Source organism: Triturus cristatus, chromosome 11 (genome assembly GCF_964204655.1).
Source record: "Triturus cristatus chromosome 11, aTriCri1.1, whole genome shotgun sequence".
In the NCBI taxonomy this organism is placed as follows: domain Eukaryota; kingdom Metazoa; phylum Chordata; class Amphibia; order Caudata; family Salamandridae; genus Triturus; species Triturus cristatus.
In genome coordinates, this window is record NC_140594.1 from 532,283,686 (window position 1) to 532,309,459 (window position 25,774).

Below are 25,774 nucleotides of genomic sequence, written 5' to 3' on the forward strand. Positions count from 1 at the left end.
CCTTTCATAAATACAAGGATCACAGTCAAATTCTTGATTTTGACCGGGCCTTACATTTTGCAGCGGGACCACTTACAAACGCTATAATGATTAAATTAAGAGCTTTCTGCTGATCTACATAATAGGAATATGTAAGTAAAAGCACACCACCTATCCACCCATACCTAGATTCTTCATGAAACAATCGGGAGCACAACTCTTAACACATGCATGAATGCTTGAATTTCACCTATTAAGTTGTGTACCCTCTCGTTAAATCAGAACAAATTAACTTAGTTTCCCATGGCAGAGGCAGAAGAATTGTATTTATTTAGTTGGATGAAGATAGAGTTAATGATTATCAGGAGCAGGAAAAGACAAATACTTTTGTCCCATAATACTATTTTACCACACACTTAAGGATCACCTCATGCAGACCATTCATACACAATACAGCTTTTCATTACTACAGCCTTTGCTTGGTTACAGGATGCCATGGATTTGAAGACCAATTTATTCTGCTACGCTTGTATGCGGTAAATTGTCGATTAAGTGAACTGTCAGGCCATGAAAGAGGACTACACAGAAAGCATAAACCCATCATCATATAGAGCAGTGGCTCCCAAACTTTTGACTCATGAGGACCCCCATTGAGTCACCACTGGAAGCCGGGGACCCCCAAGCAATTTGTATGATTTAAATTTCAAACATTAGAACAGTAATTTGAAAAATAATAAACACACATGTGCACACAAAACAAATAATCAAATTGCTAAGGATTTTAGGGGCATATTTACAAGCCCCTATTGCCATAGGAACATCACTTTTTGTGATGATCCCTTGGCGATAGGGGCTTCAGGTTATCTACAAGGCAGTGTTAAGCAACTTAACATGGTTTAACACTGCTTTGTAAATAATGCCCCCTTTCACACAATGCTTAGCGTGAAAGGGGTGGGCAGTGGGTGTTGCGGTGGGCGTTCCACCGCAATACCCATTGATTTTGATGCCGCCCCCTATTTACAAGGGCAGCGTAAATAGGGGGCGGCGCCAACATTAACACCAGGGAAAACCAGGTCTTAACTTGGCTAAACTAGGAGAAATGCTTTATTTCTCCTCGTTTTTTCTTTTTCCATGTGTGCTGCCTTGTGCAGAACACATGGAAAAAGCAAAACGTATTGGATTGTTAGTGTTCAGGAAGGTGACCCTTCCTGCAAATAAACAATCTTTTTAAAAAAATTGCATTTTGTAACTTCCATGTGTGCTACATTAAGCAGCACACCTAGAAGTGACAAAACTGCATTTCAAGATTGTTTATGTGCAGGAATGGGGACCTTTTGCACCAGCACGGGAGGAAACGCAGGGCTGTACCATATTCTTGTAAATATGGTGCAGTCCTGCATTTCTGAAGTGGCGGAGCGTGTCGTTAAGCCGAGGAGGCTAACGACACGCTCCGCCACTTCTGTTGTAAATATCCCTCTTAGTATTTTATATTGAAAGAATTTGCAAAAAAATAAAAATTCTAATGGGAAGGTTGGTGCTGCATCTCTGTGACCAACTTTTAAATGGTTGGTTTTGTTTCACAGTACGAGGCTTCTGCTCCTGCCAGGGCCAGACTGGAAAACCAAAGCAGCCCTGGCAAATGTTTTCAGACCAGTCCCCATACGGTGCACACCAAGTGCAGTGAGTGAGCCTGACTACTACAAAGGGGGCTTTGGGAGGCTCTCCCCCTAAGAAATTTAGGAAACAACGGTGCAGTCTAAAACACATTTATCAGTAAATATTGAATTGTATTAGCTTTAACGAATAGTAAATGAAGTCCTTACTATGCACCAGGGTACGACAATCTTTGTTGGGGTTCTTCAATGGTTCCCTTATTATCAGGCAAAGGGGACTACAAGGTGTAGGATTCACATGTCATTCATACAGGTAGGCATTTTTAAAGAGTGCTTGGTCTGGAGAAGCACAAACTTGGGATTCAGAACATAACACATTGGTCAGCATTACTTTAACAGTAAAAATGTATTTCCACCCAAATAAACTTTTTTAGCAGCATCAAAATAACGAAAGACTGGGAAAAAACATAACATACTAACTTGTACCATGCAGTTTGCAAGCAGCTCTTTGATGAAAGTTTACAGGTCACTGTGCTAGATTATGGTTGTCACTTATGAACTGCACAGTAACAAAAGAATTTCTGTGACAAAAGCAGTAACCCACTCACCTATGCACATAAAATACTTTTTTTAAATGCATGGTACACGTTCTTTGCAGTAGGCATATTAACCCTCTGTGCTACATTAGATAACTCAGAGCTGTCACTGGACAAAACTCTCATCTCTCTCCAGCAGGTACATTATGCACTGGTATTGTCTTGACACGTTTATTGTTGATTGAAAACTGCTAAATATAGAAGGAACTTTGCAGTGCTTTTAAAACTGCTGCCTGCGGACCCCCTGGGAATGTGTCACGGACTCCTGGGGGTCCACGGACCACAGTTTGGGAAACACTGATATAGAGAACAAGAAACAACTTAGGACAATAGAAACCTAAGGGTAATGTAAGAGATGCTTGCAGCACAACTGGGGCAGTGAGAAATTATTGACTTGGAGTGCTAACAAATCAAGGACAGAGTTTATAAGAAAGGCTGAGGACATGTTATTTACAGGTCAGGTATTGCATCTCAGTGTGCGCAGATGGTGCAATAGCAGACCAGAGAGAGGGTGCTTTTGAGATACTCAACATGGAGTTCAACTCCACAGGTATTCAGGGAGGAAAGCAATGGAAAAGCAATAGCCAAAGACATGCCAAAAAGAACATAAAACTGACTTTACTCAACAGAAAGAAACGGAACAGGCTTGTCTACGTTATAAGTATTTTCAAGTTATTGCAGAGACAGAGGAGCCAAAAGGTGAAGATATATGGCATTCAATGATTCTAGAAGAGTTTAATAGAAGCGTCTACCATCTTGGAATAAGCAAGATAAGGTGTCCAGAAAGAGGAAATAAAAGCAAACTTAAATTTGAAGATTCTTTATGAAGGGCTCATCAAGGGAGAGAAACAGATGTCAAAAGTGTTCAAAGACAGGACATGCACAAGCTAAATCCAGATGGTGACAGGTTTCACCCCTATGAGGGGTTTCATGCTCCCGTGGAAGTGAAGGAGCTAGAGGCAGTTACACGGGTAACTAAGGTTAGCTATAAGCTCCATGAATATACTTTAAGACCTGCCACTGCAGGAGTGGTACAAGGAGTCTTGCATTTTATCATTAAGTAAAGAAAATTCCATTTAGAAATAACTTGAGATTTAAATTGTCTACACCAATACATACAGGCAAATTAAAAAAGAGGTCACAAAGACAGGCACAACAAAATACATAAAGTATTTTAACTTTAAAACAAACTCTGGAAATGAATCAGTTTTAGAGAAAAGCCCAATCTGTGCAACTGCTTTGTATGCCAGTGCTTAAGAGCAGGGAATCCAACATTATATCAATAAATCAGTAAATTAAGGACAGAAGAAACAAACCTATTGAAATACTACAGTTAGCAACCATCCCATTAAAAAATACATCTTTTTGAACTACTATACCAAAAATGGAATAAAATATAAAATATTGTTTACTTAATTAGCACCAAGTAAACACTTACCCATTTAGCTATCGGGCAGCCATGAGAACTTTTTCCTTCTTTCCCTGTATAAATAACCTTTTCGATTCTGATGGCTTTCCCCTTTTCTCCGTACCTTATTGGAAGGATATAAAACAGAAGTTAACAACAACATATGTACGTTAACTATATGATCAAGCTAGTAAAAAGTCACAGTCCTAAACAATAAACACGTACATTTAGGCCCTCTGTTTTACCTTTTGACTATGAAGTATTTTATGTAATAATTTGTTTTGTTTTTCTAGATAAATTACTCTGAAAAAGTTTTTCTTCCCATTCTTTTAGACTCATCTATAAACATTGCTGTTCAATAAAATAAAATAATTAACCAACTGGAAAGGTGAAAATTATAGTTTGTGTAGTACATGAAACCATAACTGGCCATGTTTTCAGGAGTCTCGATGAAATGAAATAACTGATGCTGCATTCTCTAAGAACATCTACAGATATAGTGGAAAACACTGCCTTCTAGCTAAATATTTTCTGGAAATGAGGTATCCAAATGCAAGAGCCAAGTAACCAATGTATTCACAACTTCCCCAACATGAACACCAGTATCACACACACAAGGTCAAATCCACTTCATGTGCAGGGCTTCCATGAACAATCACCACCACTTACACTCCATGACAATAGTGGTGTTTGTGTGATCCACAATGAAGGATTATGCAGTAATAGCATCAAGGTTGACTTCACAATCTTCTACCCTTTGGATTCTCTTCATGGACTGTACATTTGCCAGTATGGTGGGAGATCTACAGGCTGGAGAGAGAAGTCTCCAGGACTAAATAGTTATTTAAGAAAAGGTTCATGAGAGGTGAGTGACATAACTGTTTTTCAGGTGTATAGCTGTCCATGATACTCACCGAAAACCCGGAGTTTAGACAACGCTGCAGCTCCTTTAAATAAAAAGATGGGTAATGCCCCAAGCTATACCACTGTTGGGGACACCATCTCAAAAGAATGTTTGCTGAATCCCTGACAGAATTGAATACAAGCTCATTAGCATGAAAGAACAATTCAGGCCATGGCAAACCAGCAGTGATAGATGTGTTTGATCCGTGTCTTTGTACTTAGTTTCACATCCGCACATTTGAGGTACCGTAAAACTAGTGGATGTAAAGCAGCATCCAAATATAGATCACAAGCATTACACACCCCAACTGCAGCACCGATGACTCACGCCCAGCCCATTCTCCTAGTAACAATGTCCTATTTGGTATCAAACGACACAGAGAATTCGTTTCACTTGTCTTGACTGCATTTAAATACGTATGGCTTAGAGAATTTTCTGTATAAAGAGAACTATTTGGTCATATCCCTGTGCTGATTTGTTGCACTGTATAATACATTATTGTTTAATATTGTATAAATCATGAATGATCATCTTTAATGATAACCAATATGACTGTTGCATGGTAATGTTTTATTCCTTATCCTCTTCAGAATGCAGGTGGTTACTTAAAATAATTGGGACATCACATCACAAGTACATTGCCATGGGAAGTAGAAAACTGGACACAACAATCTACCCACCACAAGTGAACAATGATCACGCCCATCTAGAAATTCCATCCTGAGAGAAATCGCTTTTCTAGATTCCACTGTATTCAATCTCATGAAGCAAGTTAGCGTAGTTGCACTACAGACAAACAAATCCCTGGTTAAAAGGGACCCCCACCCCCCTTAGAAAGACAGCAAGGATGCCTTGGAAAGGAGCCCTCTTTTACAGTAAAACCCCTTAAGAGGGGCACTAGCATCAAGATCGTATGTCAAATAAGTGAATGATTAGCTTTGAGATTGGTCAACTATAAAAAGATCTCCTATGCAAAATTTTAATTGGTTTCTCGGTTTTACTATGTGCCACCATTCCACACCTGAGCAACTTGGTACTCCATTCATGCAACATACTAAAAGGATGCAAGATCTACTTGGGTAGCTAAAATGTGAGAATAGTTTATTATCAAGGCTATTGTAAAAATAATGGATGACATTATGTTTTAGGACATTGTTTCACTATTCAAAGTAGAGGTGTTAGCAGTGGAGAATTTCAGATTATTGGGAACAGTTGGAAATCATCCACAACAAGACTCGCACAACCAGGTGTTACTCACAGCTGTGAATGGGGGGTCATATTTCGGAGTCTCGATTGCCTCAACTGCTCAGTTTTTGCCAGTTTCTGGAATATTAAGTAGTTTGGCTGCACCTCACAGGCTGGTAGAAGACACTTTCCAAACTCTGGAACCAGTCACTTTAACTGCCAGCAGTCCATCCACTAGTCTTTTGATTGCGGTTTATCAAGTCGCCATTTCAGTGGGTGACATGGGTTCTTTGTTAGATACCTATTTCACCTGACCTGCTAGAAACGCAACTGTCCCAGTTTTGTTTTAGTAAGGATTGCTTTATGTGCAGTTTTAATACACCAGTTATTTCCTATTTCTCATTAGACCAAAGTCTCAAAGAGATTTTGTATTTTTTTTTTTTTAAACACGGTCCATACGTAACCCTGCAAGTTGATTCAAACCATCAGGATTACTTGAAAGAGTCTTTACATTAAATAATGGCAAATAAGTGAGACTAAAACAGTTTTTTTCTAATATAATAAACTTTATTGGTTTTTTCAAAACAATATTTTCCATTTGTCAATGCAATCACATCTCTATTAATTAGCTGTACATACACATTTTCAATTTTTTGCTTATCAACACATTTTCAGTGTACTGTAACCAAACCCTTTTATCATTTCCATTTCATACCATGGGCACACTGTACATTAAACCTCATTATAATGTAGTGGCATGCAGATCAAGGTGGTCGGCTATCAAGGGAGGGGTGGAATGGGTTAGTCTGGTGAGCATTTCTGCCAATTCAGTTAAATCTTCAGTCAGGTTTTCATCTCTCCTGAAGCGATTTATATGTTGTTTGTCTGCAATAGCCCAGTGTATGAGGTCTTTTTTCTATGTCGTATGTCAGGGCCTCTGGCCACACCTAGTTGAGTGCTACACTTTTCTTGAATAATGCTGTACCCAAAGCTGCCATTCTGATAGTCATCTGATATTTGTTTCTTACAGAGTTAGTGGGTAATGCAACTGCCATTGTTTGAATGGCTAATATCATTTCCTTAAAAATCTCGGCTATTCAAGGATACACTCAGACTATGTGGAGAAAGTCTGCATCCATGGTGCCACAATGTGGGAAAGGCTGATGACAGATTACACACAAAGTTGACCTAATAAATATCCTACTTTACTGAGTAAGTATATTACATTGGCTGCTGGGTCCACTTTCAATCCACACAAAGTTTTAGTACTGACAACACACAAAATAAGCAACAAAGAGTAACGAGCAATATCACACCCATTACATTTGTTATTCATCTTGTTAACTGTTTTTAAACTAATATTTAACTTTGATATTTTTAGGTACAGACCATATATGGTTGGATTGGTGTTTTGCAACATATTAATAGCTGTCACGCATTTTTCTTGATGGAAAGAAGAGTCATTGCATCTAAAGTGTCTTTAAACCTTCAGGACTGATCAAGATTTCCAGACATTTAGAACAACTTCCAACCCGTGATGCTATCAAGAACGTTTAAATTCTCCTAATAGGCGTGCTGCTGCCGGAATGGGTGTCTTCATTATTTTCTGGTTTAATAATAGGAACAGGAATATAGAAGCCCTTTTAAGGAGCCGAAGAGGGACTCACGAGATGGCATTTCTTTTGCTGCATGTTCGGCATTTCTTTCACTGCATGCTCAGCAATTCTATCACTATGTGATCAGCAAATGAGAGATGACAATGACAACATATTGCTTAATTTAGTTCAGTGCTCCAAGCTATTAAATGCATTCGTTTTACTGGCGTTCTCAGTACTTGGCATTTTAGCTTTGTCCTGCAAGGCTTTTGCTGCCACTAAGATTGAAGTACAAGGCTGGTAGCTGTGTCACTATACAGTTAACATTTACCCATGTACAGATTCCCCTAGATTCAATAATGCCTTCTGATCCATCAATATATAATGCTAATAACTTATGGCTCAGCCAAGGGGGTGGAACATTTTTCTAATTTTAGATCAGCTAGCAGACTTGTGAAATGTTTTAACAAGCACAAAGTTTTAAAGTTAAGACATTGTTATATTTGATGCACTTTAGTAAATCAAATAAACCAAAGTTATTTTTCATACTGTGTGTTTGACTACACTTCTTTCCCTAAATGGATATTGTACTACTTTACATTTCCAGAGGGTACAAAGTTAGCTGCACATGGAACAGAAAAGGTAAACCTTCACAAACTTATTCAGGTCAAGATTTCAGTAAATTTAGCCAATATCCTAGAGCACTTACTGAAATAAAGAAGGTCAAACTTTCCCCATTAATGCCACACAGTTCTCTTGTTGTAAGCATTCTAACAGCTTATGCTACCTCCGTCACATCCATCCTTGACTTGGGTTGATCTCCACCTTTTCAAGCAGAAGGTGGAGTAATTCAATCAGTAAAACTAGAACTACGTAGCATGAGAGCCAAAGACAATCACTATTATCCAAGAGTTACTTCCATCTCAACAACTTTTTCATGTAGAAGCTTTACTCTCAAATTGCAAATAGAGAAAACCCAACAGGAAATCCTATTGCACACTACTACATTAAAAACCTTATCTCAGAGCAGACAAATGAAGGATTCCCATTGCTACACAGGGTCTAAGTGCACGCATGCATAAGGTCTTCTGCAATGTTGGATTAAGACATTCAAAGATGATGCTGAATCAAGTGGTATTGTGGGGCTGCACTCAACCTCACAGAAAAGGTCCTGTAACACATACTTTGGAGACATGTAAAAATGAATAATTGACAATGATTTTAGTTGACGGACTAATCATTATTTAGCACGATTTTACACAGCAACTGAAAATTACAGATTTACATTTCAAAGTGGCTTTATGCCCCAAAACAAACAGTCCAGTTTTTGCTAATGGGTATGACAGCACGCATGCACATCAATCACCACAAGGCCCGCCTGAAGCGCCTTTTAATGCTGAACTTCCGATCTCACATGAAATAATTCTGGTAAACTACATTGCAATACATATTTATTTACATAGTTTCATTAATATAATGTTTCTAACATCCTTATATTATGAACAGCAAGAGGACCACAAGCATTTTAAATCAGGCCTTTGACAGTGCAGCTCTCTGGCAAGACATTTTGTTGTTAGTTAGAAATGATTAAGAACCATGGACGAAATTTAGGGTTCGCAGCTGCGACCCCTGGCTTGCCCCTTGTGACTCCTGGCACTGCCTTTGCGACCCCTGGCCTCAGAAGTGCCAAAATCATTGCTTGCAACACAGGGGCAGCTTGGTTGGAGCTAGTGTTCCTGCTTTTCTGTCAATTGTTTGACAACACAAATAGTGAGTAACATTATTCACTATTAGTGTAATAAAAAATGGAGTATAATTTGCTGGAATATGACCATATCTGGCAACCAAGGCAAGTCAAAAATGTTTGTAAATGTATTTTGTATGTATGCTTGCAGGTGAGTGTGTTTATCTGCGCGAGAGTGTGAGTGTATGAGTGAGTGTATGTGTGAGTGTGTGTGTGTGTGTATGAGTGTGTGTGTATGAGTGTGTGTGTATGAGTGTGTGTGTATGAGTGTGTGTGTATGAGTGTGTGTGTATGAGTGTGTGTGTATGAGTGTGTGTGTATGAGTGTGTGTGTATGAGTGTGTGTGTATGAGTGTGTGTGTATGAGTGTGTGTGTATGAGTGTGTGTGTGTATGAGTGTGTGTGTGTATGAGTGTGTGTGTATGAGTGTGTATGAGTGTGTGTGTGTGTATGTATGTATGTATGTATGTGTGAGTGTACGAGTGAGTGTACGAGTGAGAGTACGAGTGAGAGTACGAGTGAGTGTACGAGTGAGTGTACGAGTGAGTGTGTGTGTTTAAGTAAAGGGCAAATGGTGTGTACTCTCACTTCCTGGCATTTTGATTAACTGACACCCATGACCAGCACTGGTAACTCTGCCATCAATCGTTCATGCTATTGAGAGCAGCGGCACCTTAATAACCCATAGCTTAACCCCGTTGTATCTTGTTGACAGGAAGCCATCATTAGCTAGGGTACACACTCATGAAGCTCCACGTAGTTTAAAGTGGTAGCAAATGTTTCTCAACATTTCTAATTCAATCTGATCATTGATCCACTTTCCTCAAAATGTAAGGAATATTTTCACTGCTTCAAAAAGAAAAACAATAAAAAAGGCCCTTGGTCAGAGTGGCAATATGTTATTTCCACCCAAAGGATGTGCATTCGGTGATCGACTTCAAATCAAAATAAACAGGCTGCACTGACTGGCATTGCAATCAGAGTTTGATAGACGAAGGAGGCCGCCATGCTTTGCAATTCAAAATGTTTGCCATTTTCTTCCTATCCAGGAAGGTGGGGAGCAGTTACAGCTCAGGTAAATATGAACATTATTATCAGGAAAGGATAGCTTCCAGGAGACTGTCCAACTGTGAGGTGGAGGTAGTCACTAAAAACATTCAACTGTTAGCAGCCAAAATAGTCTTTTGAGCATAGCCGGACATGCCCTCTCAGTGTTAACAGGCCAGTCGCCACAGAAGCATGAAATCGATTTGACTTCAACTAGGAAGGAAAGAATGATCGAGGAGCCTACAAGATAAATTCTGACCGGCACCAGCACCCATACATGTGAGGCAGGGCCCAACTGGTCCATAAGGCAATCAGGCAGTGCCCGGTGAGCGGTCTGACAGATCAGTGTGTGGGCCAGTTGTTTCACTGTTTGAGGGCCTGTTTTATGGTCTGCCGGGCTGGTTTTTACTGTTGATTTCCTTGACATTAGCACAAACATTTTACCTTGCAAAACACAGTATATCTTTATAAGTTAAAAAGTTTCTTAATTTGCAAACATGGGCCATGTTATAGCTTTCTAATTCACTTTGATCTTTGGACGCGGGTCTATTTTCTGTCCCAGTCCGGCCCTGGTGTGAGGTAGCCTATTGAAAGATAAGTAGTGGGAGGCATAGTTTTGTAAATACAAGTCTCAAAATAGTATTGGTATATGAAAGATAGAAAGCTTAGAAACAAGGAAGCATTTCATTTCACTGCAAAAAAAGCAAACACTTCAGTAACATAAGAGCAACAGACAAGAACGAAATAGTAAAACATTTACTGTATAGAGTAATGGAAAAGCTACATTTACAATGCAATATTCAGTTTTAATCCTCACAATAAACAAATACACATCGACACACAGAAAACCTAGAGAAGAGAAAATATATTAAATGGTTCAAGAGTTTAAGTGAAGACCAGAGGCCAGAAGACTTTTTGCAACTTAAGTGCAAAAAATACAGTGCATTTACATTAACAAATTCTGATGCATTAATAGTAGGATTTAGGTTTAAGGAACCTTATTATGTCAATGTGCACTGACGGCGGTGGATTTTACATGGCCCTAAATTTAAAGTCAAGGGTAGAGAATTGTGAAATAAAGGGCAGAGTGGCTCTCCGAAACACAGTCAAGAGCCACAACTTCGTAGTTTCACTCTCAGACGCACACATTAACTGTTGTGAATGGCAATAACAAATATTTTTCCAAGGTGGGAAATAGAAGAGTACACCACCAATTTTCACGAGGGTGTAGGAAAAGGGCTTTCCCCTACTAGTGAAATATTAACTAGCAGAAATATAGATGTATCACAGATATCCAGGTCTATCCTTTGAATTCTTTATGAATTCAAAAGAAGTCAATCTACTCCAAACTCGAGATTAACCCTACAGGATAACGCAGGGGACGGCTGGAAACACTGCCCAATGTGTTATGATTCAGAATTTCTGCTAAATTTAAGCTATGCTTTGATAGGTGTCCTGTAGCCACTAAATTTGTGGAGCACTCATGAGTTGACCTTACCTCTGAAGTGAATTCTGGTAGGAGAGTTACCCCAAATCTCCATAACTAACACGAACACTCCTACATTAAATCAGGCCACAAATAAGTGTTCTAAGTTAAGTATGAATTGCCAAATTGATCAATGTTGGTTCCCTCACTAAATGTCAATGTGAGATCTTCTCTTCGATCTCAGACTGTCTCTTCGACCGTATTTTTTTAAATTCTTATTGAAACATGGCTGTACAAGGCCGTGCCAAGATATTGCATCATCAGCTATTCCTGAAGTATACTACTCTTTTTGTGTTTGTACATAAGACACAAGAAGGGTGGGGGTGCTGCCAGTGTTTCTAAATTTCAGTTTAATATTATGGTGGAACCTTTTGTAGAGTTGAACGAGCTGCTTGCTGTTCTCCATCTCCTAATTCCTCTTTTTATTTTATCTTGGTATATGGGTCTCCTCTGCTCCTAGAGGTTTTTTTTTATTAGATAACATGGTGGACCTTAGGGGCTTTCATCAATATAGGGGTCTGGCCCACTGTGCAGGCTGACTTTAGTATCTGAATTCAAGATCTTGGCAGTAGATTAGGTCAAAATATTTTGGATGCTTTGCCAGGGTAGGTTTTTTACAGGAGGTCATGCAGACACTGCAAGGCATACAATCTACCTCATTTTCTCAACCCTGGATTAGCATAAAGTTAAAGACAATTTTACTCTTACCTGCACAGCCCCAATTAATGAACGAATAATTGATTACCACGTCATTCAAAATCGGAGTACGCCTCACTTTTTTAAACTAATCACACCTCACAAGCCTAGATTAAGCTTGAAGCCACACAGGCCTGCAAAGTATTCAGCAGTCGCTGGACTGTAGACCATGGACTTGGTCCAGACAAACTCCATCAAAATGTTACCATGCCTTTTTACTAATGTTTCAATTATTTTTTTCTTCCTCCATCTACAAATAATAACATTTCAAACAGAGGAAGGAGTCCAGAGTTTACCCTGGACCTAAAGCTAGAAAGACTGTTGGTGCAACAGACCAAACTACTTTGGCATCATTTACACTAGAAGGATCTCCACTAGGCCTTCTGCCAAAAAGTAAGACAATACAAACAGTGCATTACATTCCTAAAAATGTGTTTTGGGGTATTCTATCATCCAGGAGGCAAACTCGTCAAAACCCTTATTACAAGTTATATTTAAATGTGCCAAGTTGGACAGTACTAAAAAGCATAATACTCCTTCCCATTGTGTGATATCTTTGCTTGTTTTAGCAATAACAATTATGATATTCTCTACAGTATTCTGGACCTGCACATCCTATACTTCACCTTCAGGAAGAGATTACTTAATTTCTAATCGCGGTCTTTCCTGTGAAAACTTTTCCCCTGATGTTTTGAGAAGAGATGTTTTATTACCTTCCTTCTTGAAATTAGGTTCACCAGATGATATTTGCACAATTAGGGCTCTACATTCTCTAGCCCCTGCTTTTATTTCTCCACTTACAGCCATTGTCAATTCCACCTTAGCATTATGAAAAGTTTGTGAATTTCACCAGAGACTAGTTTGCACAGAAAATATCCTAGAGGAGACATTTTCTTATCAAACCAATCTCCAGCTTGCTTTTCTTGAGACCTTATGACAAGGTATACCTGCATATTCAATTTTCTAATGTACTCAAGTCAAGTGAATGTCACATCATTTTCATAACACTTGCAAAATATGTTTAAAAAAGCTAAAGATTTCACACATCCCTAGTCATGAATGACCAACTGAAGGCAATAAAGAAATACAAACAAAATCTGGATTCACTCCTGGGTATTGATGAAAACATTTCTCAGGCACATGCACAAGTAGCATTTTTTTTTTTACAAAACATTTGTGTCACAATGAACAGTATAATTTTTTTTGTAGTTCGTGAGATTTCAATTTCAGTTATAGTTATACGGCACGTCACACCATAGTTTTTGCTAAATATTTTAAATACAAGCTATTACTATCACCCAATTCAATGGTAAGCAATTAAACTCGGAAGCATTACAAACTTAGTTTATCTGCTGGGATATGAACACACAAGGTGTCAACAATGAGTGCTTAACTCGTTGAAAAATGTTGCCACCTAGCAATTATTTGTATTACTTGAGAGCATTCTATTTGGGAAATAAACCAGCCCACACACCACTCCTGCTGGCACTCTTATTATTAGTCTGGTGAATTTATTTACAAAGTCTTCCTAACACACTGGCTGCTAGTGTATGGTCTGGCAGAGAAAAGCAAGGAGGAAAAAAAGATTTCTTTGGGTAACCACATGCACTAAATAAGTATGTACTAGGAAAGATGTGAAATGGCATGCCCTTATCAGAAGTCACGCTATCAGTACACAATAGTGCTTTGAATCGAACATACAAATCGTAGGATAGTCTGCACCACCATAAAATTCGCTAATGGGCAGCTGCAATAGTGGAGCCTTTAAACTAGGATTAATGCCTATTTTGAGCCTGTGGATTTTTTTTAAAGCATTTGAGGAATCAGAGGGCAATTCACAGGTTTTATAATTAACTTCTGAGCCGGAGTTGTATACCAATATGTGTTGGAACAAAAAATGAAGAGTTATGATTAAGTTTTAAAATAAAGCTAAAAAAAATATTGTGTTCTCTGAAGTAGTAGCAACTTTGAAAGAGCTTGTAATGCAGGGAACCAAACTGTTGAATCTAGAAAGTGAACTGGGCATGGCGCTGCAATCAAGCAACACAGAGTAAAGATTGCTTTTCCAGAAAGGCGGGAAGCAGCTACTCAAAACTAGTGGGGCTTAAGGTTTGCAATCAAGTCTGTGGAAGGGAACAGAAGTGGTATTATGGCTGTCCATGACAGCAGGCAGAATATGCTGTTGGTGGAGGTGTGCTTGCACAGCTACTGCCAGACAAGCCTCACACCAAACAGTAACCATTGCCTGATGCAGCCCAGAGTAGATGCACGTAACTGCTGGTGACCTGACAAGGGCATAGTATGCAGCTTTACGTCTGCACCCTCTCACACCAAGGCTCTTCTTTTACCAAACATTGGTGACGTACTGGGAATCAGACTAGTTTCCTCCAAGGCTCTGAGATTAGAGATAGCTGCCAGGTGAGGAGACCAATGATTCAGCACAAGTGGAAGGTCTTGCAGCCTACCCAAGTAGACCCTGGAGAACAAATGCTACTTATCCTGCTCCTCTGGCGGATGCAAATCGTTTACTCCATGCAGGTCAGAACAGGATGCACTAAGTGGCGTTCAAGGACAGCTTGGTCACTTCCAAGAGGGTACCACCACTGTACAAAAAATACTGTTTGCCTTCAAACTGCTGATTACATTTTAAAATGAATCAAGAAAGGCCTTGAGAACAGCGGGCATTTGCGTGGTGCACACTGTAATATCAATGCACTGATAACTATAATTAAACCAGGTTAATCATGAATACTTCGTTGACCTCAGAAGGATGAAAAACGGATTTTGCCCCATCAAGGTGAAAAGTCAGTGAGAACAAGGATTACAAGAAATAAGGAAAAAGTGGAGCAGGAGGGAGAAAGGGGGCAGAAGGATAAAAGAGATTATTCGGAGGCTAACGCAGCAGGAGGGGATAGCAACATACATGCACAACATAGCTTGACAGGCTTGGCCTTATGGTAACTTTAAACAGACTGCAAAGAGGGTTCAGCACATTACATCCCCTATGGTTCATAAGTCTTCAAGAAAAAATCCAAAGCTGATCTGGAAAACATTAAAGAAAGAAACAGGAAAATAGAGGTTTCTCACTAGACTACCATACTTAAGGGTTTCAGGTGAAACTAAAACATAAAAAATAAACTGTTTTTTAATATCATATTGATTATGTTTTGTCTAGGATGTAGTATAACCTCACAGCAGGAAATAGTGTGAAACAAATGGACTGGAATAAGGCTATGAGTGCCCAATATTAATTCAAGCATTCATCCTTAAACATTTTGTTTCCTTCAGTGCAACACCCCAAGTGAGATGGGTATACTCAAATGTTGGTTGTGTGTTCATTGCAATAACAGACCAGCCGAGGGATGCTTGTGTTCCCCTCTGGATGGGACCTGGTTTGGCATTTCGGACTGCACTGTTCCTACTAGAGTAGGACCAAGCTTGACTTGCATACGGCTAATTTCTGTCTAAAGTGGCTTTGTGGGATAAAAGATGTACTGTAATGTGGCAATGAGTAAGTGCCAATGACTGAGATTAATTCAAGCATTCCACCCATCAGCTCTTTGTTTTCTACCACAGTATAACTTCAGCCAACAATTATTCCAAGACAATTTCAAGCGTGTACATTACATGGAGAGGAGTACAAATATGGCACGACATTTCATGATTCAAAAAAGGGATCCGAGATATTAAAACTTCATGAAAAATGAATGCCAGCTACTTTATGTCAGAGCGGGTGGACGAGTAGAGGTGCTGTGGGGTGTGTTTCTCCCGCAGCTCCTGTAAAGATGGGAGGTGCAAAGCAGGAGCATGGAGGTTAGCAGCTGCAGATCCATGACATTGCTTAATGTTGGGGTCTCCTTCCCCTCAGTGATCATATCATTGTTAGTACAATACTACTATTAGAGACTAAAATGTCCTTGTTCATCTTCTAAAGCGTGCAGGATCACAACGCTACTGAAACTGCCTTTAAATCCAGGAGAGGGGATATCCCAGCACTGCCGGTACAGTGACATCAGGTGAACTGTCAAATAAAAGCATGAAATTAGGTCGTAAACAAAATGGTGTGCTCTTACAACCAAATGTGAAGCTTAACGGTCTGTCTTACTGTGTAATGAGAGGGAGATGCATATAGAAAGCACAACAAAAAAGGGAAAATTCAGCAGGGTTAAGAGTTAGGACACCAGCTTCAGTACTTGTTTAATCTGCTGAATGCAGGACAGTCAGCGTGATTTTGTTGGTTTTGCAAACATTAGATTTTAATGCACCCATCTATAATGGGGTGTTGTACATTGTCCACGAGATGGGTGCAAGACTAAGCTGAATACACCTCACTTTCTCACAATGTCTGTCAGTCCATCACCCTGTAGGACAGCCTAAGTGCCACCCCAAACTAATATGTCAAACCGGCTAAAGTTTTAAGGCCTTAGGCCCCATACACAATCGTAAATTTACACATGTGAAAAGTTACTACTATAACAAATAGTAACTTTACATGTTTTTGCTATTAAACATTTACGAGTGTATATTTACTTCTAGGTGCAGATTTACATGTCTCCATTCCCTTAAAATAAAGTTGGAGCCAACTAGAACATGATTTATAATTGTACAGTTAGTACTAGTAACTTTCGAATTAAGGCGGAGATCTCCCTATCGTAAATAAAGGGAAAATAATAAAGTTTAGTAATTGTTTTAAAAAATATTTACAACATTATAATATAAAGTAAAAATGTACTTAAATATTTATTTTTCACGAAGAATTTAAAAACAATGTTGCATAATAACTTACCAAGTAAAATGTCTAATACATAATTAGAAATACATCACATTTATATCACTTAAAATAGTTTTTGAATTCACACACTATTTTTTATTTTTAACTTGGTAAACAGCATTAAATCTATTTAATCATTTTAATTTTTCATTCAAGACTAAAAGCTGCATTAGTTTGAATCAAAAATATAAACATTAATTTCGTGACCATTTCAATTAAATATAAATTACATGCAATATACATATATACATATATACATACACACACACAGCTCAAAACAAAGCACTTTCAGGCTCTGAGTGCAAAAAAAGAAAAGAACATAAGGAGTCCTGGGCTGGTTTTCAAGTTTTAAGTGGAGAACTGCCCCTTTATATGTAGCACTCTGCAACACCACCGACTCTCTAAATCTGCATGCTTCAAATTAATGTTAGAGTTTTTAAGCATAGGAATAGCAAAGTGGCATCTACAATGTGCTAGAAAAGTGACAAAGCTTTTGCAGCAAAGTCTTAAGGCATAAGATTAGCTTTTGCCATCCATGCCGAAATTAAAAATTACAAAAGCCTTTTACATTCCAGCATAGTATTGCAGCTTTGGATTGGTAATATACCATCCAAACCAACCTAGAATGAATAAAAGCAGTTCCTGGCACCTCTTTCACTCTTATAAGAGCTAGTCACTGAGGCACAGTTGTGACCAGACACAAGGGAGCACATAGTACAAGTCAAAGCAATGCCTTTTCAGGCTTAGCATGCTGAATAGATCATGCAAAAATGGAAGTAAGGAACCATGGGTACTTCCCAACTTTTAGGTGGATAGCAGCTCCTATTAACGGAGCACTCTACAACACCCCAACACTCTAAATCTACTCACCTCAAATGACTGTTTTTCATAGTGAAAGGCTTTTGACATTTTTCAATTAAGAGTGGATGGCTCTGTGCTAATTCCATGCTTAACAACTCTGGTAGACCTACATTTGAGTTGACCAAATTTGAATTTTTGTAGAGAGCTCAATAAATGTTGTCCTATAAATGGGTAAGGCGTAGAGAAGGCATTGTTGAAGCTGGGACAAACATTCTATGAAAAGGTAAAGAAGGTTAGACCTCTACCAGAGAATTTGCTCCCTGCACAGATCTCTAAGAGGTAAATAAGAAAGATAAGGAGAGTTAATGGGACCTATGCAACTACAGAGGAAGACAAACTAAGAATTCAGAAGATTTTCCAGGCCCTCTAACCTCAAAACTCTGAACTATGAAGATTAACAAAAGTTATCCAGCCTTGCGATAGGACGCCCTGAATGGCCTAAAAATAATGTTATGGCACAAACCATTTGCTAGTTTAGATTTGAAAAAAGAAATTAGTTAGTAGATAGCGGTAGTGGCAGTCCTAGAGTAAAAACAGAAGATGCTAATTCAACACTTCGGCAATATTGTTTAGGCTCAAAAGAACTGTGAATAGAACACTCTTACTTACCGGCCTTCCATAAGTTCCCTGATTGAGGCCACAGTTGGTCCAGACCCCAGGTGAGTGTAGTATGGCCCTTCATCTTTTTCAACAATTTGATCTATTCAAAACAAAAACAGTATTGTATTTTATTGTCATTCTTAGCTGTAGACGGAGCAAACATTCATATATCTTGACGGATTCATATACATTTATATATGCAAGAGTATCTGATCCAACTTTGCTGCATGGATGCCTTGAAAGACAGTCTAGAAACAATCGCCAAATTAGTTAATTTAAAAAAAATTTTTTTTAAAGATGACCACTCATGTTTATCCATAATCCTACCTCTAAATGTTTGTGCTCTTGATAAGGCCGCCTCTTACTAAACTATCTCAGGATGGGAATGCTTCACCACTAATTGCCCCACATACTGGAATAGCAAGACTTTAATATCAACAGTTAACACCCATGTTTGAAAAGAGCTTTAAAAAATCTTTTTAAATCACTTCTTAGCTTTTAGAGCCCTGATTTCAAGCACTCCAGTGGTTCACCCAGACTGCTAAGCACCATGGGCCTCTTAAAGTATGACATATTTGTGGTCATTATATAAATAGACCTCATCACGCATGGAAGTTGCAAACAAAACACAGGGGTTAAAGCACATAAAATACTATATAATTTATGGTGCCATCACTAAACAAGCTATATTGCCAACAAACACTCTGCCAGCCACTTGGACACCCTGTCCTACACCACAAGTCACTCTTCTGTAGCTCTCTCTCTAGAGGAGCCACACAGTTGCAAGCCATTCTACACACAATAGTGTCACCAGGGAAGTCACACTGTCATCAGATCTCCAGCCACTCACATTACCAACAATCTGGCAAGCATAAATACCATGGGGTGGGGGGGGAGAGAAGGGGAGAGAGGGGGAGAGAGGGGGAGAGAGGGAGGGTGAGGGGTGAGGGGAGAGGGGAGAGAGACCCAGCAATTTATCACCTTTGATAAAGTAATTACCCGTATAGGAGACCCCAGTGGGCCTGTAACTAAAACAAAAATATATCTAGTCTTCGCAGGACACCCAACCCCAAAACAATTTACCAAAAAAAAAAAAGTTCTAGAAACAGTGCAAAACCTTTGGGCAACCTATCAGTCTCAATAGAGACATAAGTCCTTATGAGACTGCTTGGGTTTTAAATACATGCCAGAGTGACTTTTAGATGCAACGATCATTTAAATCATGCCAGTCTCCTACAGAAAACATCTGGTGTTTTACAATAATTTAACTTAATCCAGGATCTTGAGAGAACCACGTATACAAATTCAGAGCATAAGATGTGTTTGAGACTGAAGTTGAGAATTACCCAAGTTTAAAACCATGCATGTTGTTTTTAATTCGAGTGTGACAAAAAAGTGACATCCTGCTTTCACTCCAGGTCAAGAGCAAATTGCATACCCTTAGGGTAAGATGATACTGTTAATAATAGTGACTGTGTACAAAGCAACAAAGAGTGTCTGCACTTTATCACAAATTTCCCTAGTAATGTCGATAATAACTTACTCCGCGCATGTGACAGTTATGTTCACCTCAGTTGAACCATACACTAAGAAAGTGGTATAAGAACCACGACTTGGGTCAAGACAACATTGAGAGGAAGTACAAGTGCTGGGACCCCAAGGAACCACCCAAGATGTGTAGATACGGACCCCACAGAGAGTGTGTGCAGAGTGGGAACACGGCCACATGCTCCGTACAACTCAACGTGCAAGTCGTGGTTGGATGTGTAAAGATTAAGGACCCTTCTCAGTGTACCCTGAAGAAAACCTGTGGAAGACATACCCTAGTACCTACACCAGGGAAGCCGGGTGCATACGTGTGAAGTGGTGTCGCAAACCGCCGTCAAACCCAATGGAGAACTTCAGGAAAGTGCCGCTGCTAAAGAAGGAGAAAGTGTCCGGTGGAATCCTAGGATGGATTCTAGATGAGAGGTACCTGCAGGCAGAGGGGACAGAGTCTATGTCACTCAGTGGTGACCAGGAGCCTTGGAAGACGAATGCCCTGTGATGTCGGTTGTTGCAGGATGGATGACGATGACCTTGACTCTGCAGCTGTGAGGATCAGGCTATGCTGAGGAGGACCAGGAGCCGTGCACAAGCTGTCCCACAAAGGATGTAGAGTGCTGAGGGGTCGGTGTCCAGCGGGAGCACCAAAAAGCCTTGATAAATGCAACCAATGCAGGAATTGAAGAAGGAGCAATGTCGGGCCCAGCAAGGTCCAGGGGACTCACCACTAGTAGGACAGTCAGGGCGGGCCCGAGCAATCAGGGGATCCCATAAGAAATAAGTGTGACCCTCAAGTGGACTCACAGGCCGGAGGCACAGGAGTCGTGAGAGGACCTCAAGCAGCTCACCAAAAGATACAGGCCATGATTTACATGATGCGGTGGGGCTGAATATTCTGGTCACTGGAGGTGCTCGAGGTTGGGGCTACTTGGAGCCCGAAGATTTTCTTGGAAAAAAGTCAACAAGCTTTTGCAACTTCAAGTTGACGCAGTGTACAGGGGTTCGGTTACTGCAAACCCCATGAGGGATACTTGGTGAAAGGGCAGGGCAGGCCTTGGGAGATGTGGAAAACCACCACCTGTGTTGCAGAGCCTTTGGAGTCCAGAAGCGCTCAGGATCAGCAGACCGGTCGAATTAGTTGCGGTTTATGCGAATGCAGGGGAGAGACGCCTTCACTCTTTGGGAGATTTTTTCAAGTGTCTTTGATGCTTCACAGGCCTTGGAAGGTTCCTGTATGATGCACAGGCACAGAGGATTCAGCAGACTGGAAGGGAGACGAAGTCAGGCCTATACGAAGTCCAGAGTGCCCAGACAGTAGAAGAGCAGTGGTACTGATATAAATCTTATCCCGCAATGAATATCGGGACCTACACCCAGGTAAGCCCATAAGTACCCTAGGGAAAGGGTTGAGAAGATTCAGGGGACCCTTCCAGGGGAGGGTCTGGACAGCAGGGGCGGGGGAGGGGAAGAAGGTTACTCTCATTTCCTTTGTCCAGTTTCGTGCCAGAGTGGGAGCCAATGGCTCCCAGAACTTGTTTGAACTAGACTATGCACAAGGACACCAAATGTGCTCCTCATGCAGACTGAGTGGCGCTGGGCAAGCGCAACCACCCCATCCCAATACACTAAATCCTGTCTGGAAGGTGGTCACACCTCCCTGTGGCAGGATGTCTATTGTTCTGCTTTCCCCTGTTTGAGCTTGGCTCAGCAGCAGGAGGGCAGAATCGTGTCTGTGGGCGGCAGCAACCATTTTGTGCTGTCTGGGTCATGATAGGCTGGTACGGGGAAACGGAGCCCAATGGAGGGCTCTTCCAGTGCTTGGAGCCATACCTTGCACACCGTTTACAGTGTGGGGTTATAGTTCCAACATGTTTGATACCAAACATGATAGGGTTTGTTACAGCCGTTTGAGATTGTCATCGCGTAATTACCAGTGCCCTTCTATATAATATATGGCTGCTTCACTGACAACCCGAGAGAAGGGATTCCGTAGGCTGCAGGGGTGTCCTGCTCATACAGGGGCACACTCTCACTTAGAACCAAGCACCGTGCCTTCAGGATTGGAAAGGCATGCTATAGGGGTGACTTATAGGTTTTAAGTGCAGTGACCCTAGATATAGGAAACCTATATCTTTAGTAAGTGGTGCTAGCACCAGCTTACACAGGCTGCAATGGCAGGTCTGTAAATCCATTTTGAATGGTCTTTCATTGGTTGCATAATATCTGCTTCAGCCCATGGGAGACCTCTGGGGTACCTATGCCCTGGGTAGCTTAGTTCCATATACTAAGGACTTATAAGGGTACCCCATTATCCATTCTAGGATGCACCTACGTACTGAACACAACAGTTTAGGGAGAAAGCAGATAGACTGGGGTCCTGATTAGCAGAAACGCAGTCAGACTAGTCAAATACAGCTTAGCATCAGACAAAAAGTGGGGCAACCATAGAAGCAGATCCTACTTTCCTACAGTGTTCATAGTGACTTATAATATTATCACAAATAATTAATGGTTTCAAATCAGATGAACAAAAATGTATAGCCAGAGAACACCCCTCCCTCAATGAAAACCATAGACCCAATCAGTAGGACAATGATACGTTTACACTCATTGATAATGACCACTGGCATTAGTTTTAACCTTCCAAAGCTAAACAATAACACTTGGGAGTTAGGTATTTATTAGACTGTTTTAGATGTTTTCCTCTCAGGCACTGGAAGTAATATTCTTCCATTAGGATACTTAGTATATATTCTAAAACATCCACCACATGTTGGTTGTAGCCTACCTTGACTGAATGTGAGGGTAAGCCCTATGATGAAGCATGCCACATCCTGTGGGTTAGGACCTCACATTGCCCAAAAATAATAATTTTCTCTGTCCGTGTTAATTCAACCCTCTCCTTCCCCTTTTATGTGTTTGAAGACCCAAAGCTAGCCAGCCATCCAGCGACCATCAGAGTGAGCCAGCCTTTCTACGACCCTTGAAATTACCCACTCCATGAGTTACAAAACATGCTAAAGTGAAAAAGGGTCACTAGCTTGCTCCTGTGAGTTTTCGATCTACTTTGTGTCTTTGACCAGAAACTGGACCAGGTATTCCATGAAATAAGAGCCATCTGTGCAGCTTGGGATATGAATGTGCCCATTATGCGTTATGAGTTTTCGATCTACTTTGTGTCTTTGACCAGAAACTGGACCAGGTATTCCATGAAATAAGAGCCATCTGTGCAGCTTGGGATATGAATGTGCCCATTATGCAAGGCAGGAAATTGACTCACCACAACCTACACAATTTCTGTCCAAAAAAGCAATCGTATCTCCCAGACAAGCGGTTTGACCTCACCCCACACAAGCCTCACATCACCCATGTAGGGACCCACTAGAACCGAAAAATGCCCCTGAAAGTGTCCTCATATAAGCCGTGAATTGCTTCAATGCCCCCAAATAAGTCATACCGACCAGCAAACACGTTTGTGCTCTTAAACCTGTGCATAGATTAAAGAGCAAAAAAACTACATCAAGCCCCAATGAAGGATGATTAGCTCCCAACAGGCTATTAAGATACGGAGATGGTCATTGGAATTACTTTTTGTAAAAGATTTTGCTACAAAAACATCAGTGGACCAACTTCCAATTTCAAATCTTGACCAATGTATTTAAAATCGAGTCTGTTTACGTAGTCAGAAGTTTTAACAGACCATAATCTGTTTGTACCACTGTGGCGTGGCTAACATAAGAGTTTATCTCTAAGATTTGCAAGGCATTTTGATTTTCTTGATATTTACTTTTTGATGTTATGGAAAATATACATACACACTTAAATAGATTATCACTTTACTTAATTTAAAGTTTCTAAGCACTTCACATTAAAAAATGCCTTTATGCCATTTTGAACAAACACTTATACCTTTGTATTTATAACCCATTTTTATCAAATACGAAATTAGAACACAACTTCAAGCTAAAAATGTTTCATTGGATTTGTGCAGTGGGAAGATTTTTAACTGCTGTAAAAAAATTGACTTTTTTCTAGGTTTATGCAAATGTATATATTCTATCCTGCTTCATTTAATGGTTTGATTAAATGTGTGTATTATTTATGTATGTATGCATGTATATTTATTTAGTAGACTATGACCAAGATAAATGGAGTACACATAAAATGATTTAAATAGAAATAAGAATTTCTTAAGAGTGCTTTGGAAATGTATAGAGTGAGCACACCTCAGGGCTGTGGGCAAACAATCAATCAGTTTCTAACAACCCAAACAAATTGTATGAGAAATACACAATACAATTATTTAGTTTGTTTTCAGCCTTGACAATCCCCAAGATTTTTCATAAACTCAAAAAGGTGACAAATTTGTATCTGCTGATCTGTTTACATTGTACTTCTTTTCTGGAGACTACACTGGGTAGCTAAGCTTGAATAGTATTTGTATTACATTGATGTAACTGGATGATGAATAAAACCAAACCAATACATTTGAATTCTTTTGAAGATCTGATACAGGTGTGCTTCATTCAACTAGCCTAAAAGATAATCGATTTATTTAATTACTGTGTAGCGCGTGGCCTGCTCTCGTTACACAATACCGAATAGATCATTTCCCAATATCTACCAAGTAAATGCCTAGCGCAGGTTATGGTAAGTATCACTATCCAAACCAATCACATACAGTCAAATAAGAGTCCTGCTCTGTCATTTGTGGAAAAAAGGTCCTTGGTAGGTGCTGTATTATCAGACAAAACACTTGGTAGATGCCCAGCCGTTGCCAGTGGTTGCAGTGAGAAGTACAGGCTACAACATCCACTAGTCCATCCTATCTTCAATACCAGTGTGCAGTGAAGGACTGGTGTGTTACATTGCATGAGTCACCAGCCTCTCATCCACTGCAGCTTGATGGGCAAGTGTGACTGTGGCTGGAGAGTTAAAAGGTACCTAAACTTGCGGAAATTAGGAAGTTAGAGTAGAACACCATTTACTTACCTGCTCAATCTTCAAGTGAACAGAAACTAAGAAGAGTTTAGTGGTGAAACAATGGAGCAGATAGGAAACTATGGCCTTAACTTTTCATTACGAAAGCTTCAGTGTAAGATTGGCAACAGATGGCCACATGTACCACTAACTCCCATAACTACCTCCATTTATTAACTTGTTAGTGCATCTTAATACAAACACTGCCTACTATGGCTGTTCTGAAGTAAAAACAACTTCAAATACACAAAAACGTTAATGAAAAATTCAGAACTGCTTTTCCATTTACTAACCCTTAACGCAAGACTTTACAGAAGCACTGGTGCATAGAAGAATTTGCATAGTGCTCAACTTTCTTCCATTTTCTTCAATGTACTCAAACCTAGGAAGCTTTTGAGTAATGAACCAAACTGAAAATTAAAAAAAGATTTGATCTACATTTAGATTGTGAGCATTAGGCCTACAAACTCACCCACCTGGCTTCAAAAACATCAGGTGCAAGAAGATCAGCTGTGGATCCACATTATAGTAAAAAAAGTTCAGCCTCACAGGTTTAATAAAGATCTTCTCATGTGACGGACACCGCTCAACAGGCCTTCCAGGATTTTTAGAAATTGATCTACTTGCCATCATATTCTGAGACTGAATGGGTTTATCTCCACATGAAGCACCAAGGAATCTAACTAAGAAAATTGAACGGCAAGAAGCCACAATGACCAAAGAAATCTAGGTGCTTCAGGTTGCCAGGAATGCCGTAACAGCTGT

The 25,774-nt window shown here is 39.9% G+C and overlaps 1 protein-coding gene across 3 annotated transcripts in view; it reads right to left on the reverse strand.

Moving 5' to 3' along the window:
• The window catches only part of TET3 (tet methylcytosine dioxygenase 3), a 289,713-nt gene that overhangs the window by 134,794 nt on the left and 129,145 nt on the right, over nt 1–25,774 (reverse strand). For all 3 annotated transcript variants that reach the window (XM_085633448.1, XM_085633447.1, XM_085633449.1), the window contains 2 exons: nt 18,494–18,584; nt 3,627–3,720 (listed from right to left, as the gene is read on the reverse strand). In XM_085633448.1, the coding sequence (XP_085489574.1) occupies nt 3,627–3,720; nt 18,494–18,584 (185 nt within the window). The remainder of the gene's footprint in view (nt 1–3,626; nt 3,721–18,493; nt 18,585–25,774) is intronic.